The 5984-nt window shown below is 34.3% G+C and overlaps 1 protein-coding gene across 1 annotated transcript in view; it reads right to left on the bottom strand.

Moving 5' to 3' along the window:
- SESTD1 (SEC14 and spectrin domain containing 1) overlaps positions 1–5984 on the bottom strand; it is a 97575-nt gene that overhangs the window by 68881 nt on the left and 22710 nt on the right. The window contains exon 2 of the mRNA XM_011356720.2: positions 1319–1398. Within this exon, the coding sequence (XP_011355022.1) occupies positions 1319–1373 (55 nt within the window). The 5' untranslated portion in view covers positions 1374–1398. The remainder of the gene's footprint in view (positions 1–1318; positions 1399–5984) is intronic.

Below are 5984 nucleotides of genomic sequence, written 5' to 3'. Positions count from 1 at the left end.
CAGGTGTTCTTTGTTCACGAGAGCCCTGCCCAGCTGAGGAGAGAGTATGGGACCTGTACACAGAAGTCTGAAAGCCAGGTAGTGCAACACACTCACATTTCACATATGTTCAAGCCCTCTTCAATTTTCCATACACATTAAAATGTAACTAATAATTTCATATGCACATAGCTTGTCTGAAAGTTCCCTACATGACTGATTTACACAATGAAGCCCATCTTCTGACTCAAGTGACACTGATGGCAATTTTAGAAGCTTAAAAACCAACAAATACTAAAAAAAAAAAAATTCTATATGATCTAAAAGGTGTGAAGCAAAAAGTGACTTCTATAAGTGATATGAATGCAATTCATGATGTATCAACCATATATGATCTCCTTTTATTATTAACTATGTAAATTACTGATATTCAACCACTTTGACCTCAGTAAGTGGTAATTTCAAATGGCTCGACTTAATAAATAGTGACTTCAATTGCATGGTTTTTTTTCCAATACAGGTTTTATTTTTTAAAAATAGACTACACTCATAGTGTTCACACTGTATCCCCTAAATGATTTTGTTGACTTGAAAAGTTTTCTTCTATTAATAAAAAGTTTGAAAATTACTGGTTAAAATAATTACCAGTCTATATAGAAAGTCAAGTGGGGTGGATGTTTCATTTATTCCTCAAAAGATTTATTCCTAAGAGATGTTTCATTTATTCCTCAAAAAACACTACGCTTTACCCCTGCATTTAACCAAATCTGAAAAAAGGTTATCATATCTGAACTGCAGCATTCTGACCCACTATGGAATTGTATTCAGAGGACAGGCTCTCACATTCAGAACTACATTTACCCTCATGCCCTCTGCTTTCCCTAATAGACAATAAAATATAAGCACCAGTATGAACACAAAAGAGGCCACAAGCCAAGAGGAAAAAGACTTTCAAGATAGGTATGGTCAATATTGTCAAATGCTGCACAGAGATGTCATAAGGATGCAAAAATGTCAGTGATAAACATTATAAAAGAATAATATCTACTCTTGGCAACAGTGTGGGCAAAGAGGCATTTTGAAAAATACTTTGAAAATACTCTACCTTGTAGAGGTCATTTTAACCAAATTATAGAACGGAATAAAAATTGGCCTGCCAAGAAACATAGTGACTGAGTTGGCTTGCACAGCTATCCATTCTGATTAAAAGTGTGTCAGACATACCTTTGAAACAAAACCTTCAAAGAAAGATAAAATGCATTTCTTTCAAACTTATCAAAGAAAAAAGTTTAAACAAGTTTATATATCAAATGCTTCCAATGTTAAGAAGAAAATATACCTGAAAGGAAGGCTAGTTTTTTCTTCAGAATGGGTAATATTACTGAGGCCTCCATTTTACTCCAGTCAACGTTTTCGCTTCTGAAAACAAAGAAAGTTAAATGTCAACTATAAGATAATTACTGTATGAAATACAAATTTATGATGACTTATACCAGGGTTTAATCTCAGCATTATAAACATTTTGAGTTGGATTATTCTTTTTATTAAGGAGCTGTCCTGTGCCCTGTATACTATTTAGAAGTAGCTCTGGTTCTGTCCACTAAAATACCAAGAGCCCTCCCTCCTTCCCAGTTCTGACAACCAAAATGTCTCTAAACATTGCCAAACATCTTCTGGCAGGCAAAAGCACAGTCAGTTGAGAATCACTAGCTTGACTTTTTCAGAGCAATACTCTTGGGGCTAGAACAGTGCCTGGTACATAGCAGTAACTCAATAAACTATTTGTGAAATAAAGGAATGAATCAATCAAACAGGTAATCTTTCTTCTGTTACTCTCATTATTTATACAGCTTAATTCCAAATATATGATTCTTTCAGTTCCACTATTAAATGGCTTTCTCTGATTCCTCATATTTTTGCTTCTCCACAATACATGGTAACACATCTTTTCCTCTTGCTGACCTCAAGATATTTCTTAAAAGATTGTTTCAGTTTTTATCCTCATTGTTAAGTGTCTCCATCTCTCCACATTTTGTATCTTTAAGTTCTCTAGGGAAAAAATATTAGACCAGTTGATCTTTTTGTACCAAGCCATAATTCAACGTTCTCGGTTTAGTTTTCTAGTGTCCACTCTGCCATAGCCAGAAGTTATGGCTAAATACAAAATGGGCCTATCCATACAGCAAGGGCTAAGGGCAAGACAGTTTCCCATTAAAGGGAACTTTAGCATGGCAGGCATCTGGAGCCCTATCAAAACAGGATTTCGAGGAGAGCAGGACCTTTAAAACAAAAGAAAATCAAGCATTCAGTTATATTATCCACTTAGATGTAGTTTCATGTCTGAAAGAGTATTCTCCGTGATATTTTATCCCTCCTTCTCCTGTCCCACTTCACACCCACCCATCATCATAATATATAGTGACAGTTCCTTGGAGTCCGCCATGAAATTACATTGTATTCACTGAAAGCATACTCTCTTTTTTAAAACAGCTTCCTCTTTTTTTTTTTTTCTGAGATATAACTGACATATAACATTAGTTTCAGGTGTACAATATATTGATTTGATATTTGTATATAGTTCGAAGTGATCACTACAGTAAGTCTTGTTAACATCTGTCACCTACGTAGTTACAAAAATTTTTTTCTTGTTATGAGTTTTAAGACCTACTCTCTCAGCAACCTGCAAATATGCAAAACGGTGTTAATTTAACTCACAAGAAAGCATATGCTCTTGCAAATAATTTTCTAGTAGAGAATATGACTCTCAATGAAATAATACTATTTATTCAGCAAACTCCTACTATAAGCCTATCCCATTTCAGGCAATGTGCTATCAAGTCACATCCCTGCCCTGAAAAAAAAAGTAGACTTTAAAAAAAAATTCTAAGATATTAAGAAAAAAATGTAGTCTCAATATGTCAGATAATGACTAAATGAGTAAGACTACTTAAAGAAGTATACTATTTTACAACTTTTGTGTATACAACTAAAAAAAAAGGACCACTATTTGTTCCTGTTTACAAAGAACACACAATGTCACACTAAATATGATATATATATTCTTGTAAAGTTTTATCCTTGAATATCTGTTTACAATTTATTATTAATTTTTGTTCTATATCAGCCCAGGCTAACACATACTCAGTAGGAAGTATGAAGGAAAAGCACACATTTTACATTTTTAATCTAAAACCAGCAGCACTTCAAGTTTCCAGATCAATATCCTGACCTGATGAGTTTGTTATCCAGCTCTAAAAGAACCAAAGAGCTCAGATTCACATCTGTGATCCCTTCTCCTGTGACCAGCTCGTCAGAGGCCAAATTTGAAATTTTTATGATAATGATTATGACAATTAATATTACTGTTTACTACAAGCCTTACTACATGCATTGCTCTGAATGATTTACTTGTATTAACTTATTTAATCCTCACAACATGCCTGTAAGCTAAGTACTACTATTTATCCCCCTTTTACAGAGGAGTTAACTGGAATTTAGAGAGGTTAATCGTTGCCCAACATCTCAGAGCTAGTAAGTGGGAAAATTAGGGTTCATTCCCAAGCAACCTGATTCCAATAACAATGTTCTCACATTGCACTATCAGATTACCAGTAAAACAGCTCAGAAAATACCCAGTGATATCTTGTGACAAGATGGAGCTTCAGACTATATGCAAAATTAAAATATCTAGAGAATACATCTGTGTGTGTGTGTGTGTGTGTGTGTGTGTGTGTGTGTGTGTGTGTACACACATGCCACTGCCTTGATTCATGCTAAGGCACCAGTACTTCCACCCACCATTTCTTCTGAATCATCAGTGCAAATGTCAACATAGTGAAAAGGGCTAGCAATCCCTACTCATTATTATAAAAGTAGTTTTGACCTCACAGACCCCTGAAAGCGAGAAACAAGAGAATCGCTGATCTAGGATATCAATGAGATGCTCCCACAAAGGAATTTCAACCTTGAGGGAGTAATGCAGATCAGCAACAACTTAAGTCACAAAAACAGAACTGGCTTCCTAACCAGACTTTTCTTTTGGTATGAGCACAGACAAAATTTCAACTGCCTTTGGTTCCTTCTTATTTTCTGAGCTTATTTCTCTATCTTTCTCATCAATCCTGTGAGTTATAAAACATCCTTCCAATGAATTCCTTTTCTGCTTAAGTTAGCTACAACAGAGTTTTCTTTTAGTCAATGGAGAAACCTGATTGGTAAAGGAAGCAAAACCGCAATTGAGAATTTAGTAGACAGTCTCTGCAGTCATTTTAAAGCTTCTCTTTTAAAAGTCTGTTGCCATTTATTCTGAATGAAAATGTCATCAATACACTGAGGTTTTAAGCCTTGCCACATAAAACCCAACTAACCAGCACCCAAGAGAAAAGAACATCTGGAATCCTAAGACCCCATAAAGCATAAGAAATGATAGCTGCAGTGGACCCTTAGAGTCCTGTGTTATCTAAGCTTTACAAGTCAGGTTCCTGATTTTATGCCAAGTGCCAAATTTTTCACCACTGTGTTCTCCATATACTCAAAGCAAAAAGGGGAGATGGTTTCAGTCTCCGGTCTAGATTTTTCCTGGCAAACTATGATATCCAGAAGGTATCTTATCCTGAGAGATAGAGGCTTTGTTCAAACATTTCATTACAGAACCGCCTCAGCAGACTAAATTGCATAAAACAGCAAAATACTAAATTGCTTTTTTTTTTTTGAACCAACAGCTTTTTTAAGAATATCTTGAAAGTGAAGAAAAAGTAATTTAAAGCAATGAGAAATAGAGGTTTTTGGGTGTGTTGGCCAAGATCAAATGAATTGATGAATAAAATGTGAAGCGGTCAAAACATGGAAGCTATAATGTTTACTCTTTATATCTCCCTCCCTTCTCAAACCTCCTTTCCATCAATCTCTTTCACTGTTGTTATAAAAGAAACAGGTAATGAAAAATGATTACTGTACCAGTAGTTCCAATTAAATTTAGTTTTTCAAAAGTTGTTTTAGATTTTTCAAACATTAGCACTGGCAAAAAAAAAAAAAAAATCCCTATCTCTGGTCGTCTTACAGATCTCATAAATAGCAGTTAAAAATAATGTAAAAAAAAAAAAGGAAACACAAAAAAAGGAAAAATCTTGCAAAATATAACTATCTACTACTATCACTGCAATTAAATGTTAAATTACACAAAGGTACCAGCTCATGCTCTTCTCCAATGAGATAGATATAGATCATTATTTTTCACAAGCTTATTCAACCTTAGATATATTTGAGTGAAATAGATTCACAAACAAGTAATGAAGCCAATGACAGACATTTACTTGATATGAATTAATGAACACTGGCAAGGAAAATGCATTTTTTAAAAAATTGCCAAGTGACACACAGCCTAAGAAATGGAAGAATTAAACAATTCATAACATGCTTAACAATAACATGTTATATTTCATATACAGTCATTTAAAATGACTTATTTTAAGTCACAATTTATTAAATATAAGAGAGGTAGAAAGCTAGAGTTTATAGCAGATGAGGTGCCTTGGAAACTGGTGACTATAAAGAAAAATGTGCAGCCATGACTGCATGTTACCTCCAACCAAAAATGAGTAAGATCGAAGTCAATTAATATCTTTCCTAGTTGAGAAATAAATCCTACCTAAAACAGACCCCTTTTAGAGTTAGGGATAATGAATTGAGAACTAAAAATATAGGGAGACTAGGTTTCCAGTGGTATTTGTACCCATCTTCTTTGAACACCCTTCCCAAAATCTTGCAGTTAGAAAGAGGAAACTTGGGGCAACCAAGTAGTTAAATTATCTTATCTCTCCAAAAGCAGAGACCAAGTCTTATTTATCTTTGTATTTATTCATTCATTCATTTTCTCATTTATAAAATCTATATTAAGAACCTACTAGATTGAAGCAAGGTTAGGTGTGGACATATGTGGCATTCAAAAACTATCTAATACATGGATAAATGAACAGATGAACAAACATATGAAACCAACAGCAAAG

The sequence above is a fragment of the Pteropus vampyrus genome, unplaced genomic scaffold (genome assembly GCF_000151845.1).
Source record: "Pteropus vampyrus isolate Shadow unplaced genomic scaffold, Pvam_2.0 Scaffold2, whole genome shotgun sequence".
Taxonomy (NCBI): Eukaryota; Metazoa; Chordata; class Mammalia; order Chiroptera; family Pteropodidae; genus Pteropus; species Pteropus vampyrus.
Note: the sequence above shows the minus strand (reverse complement) of the source record. Positions and strands in the feature narration are given on the sequence as shown.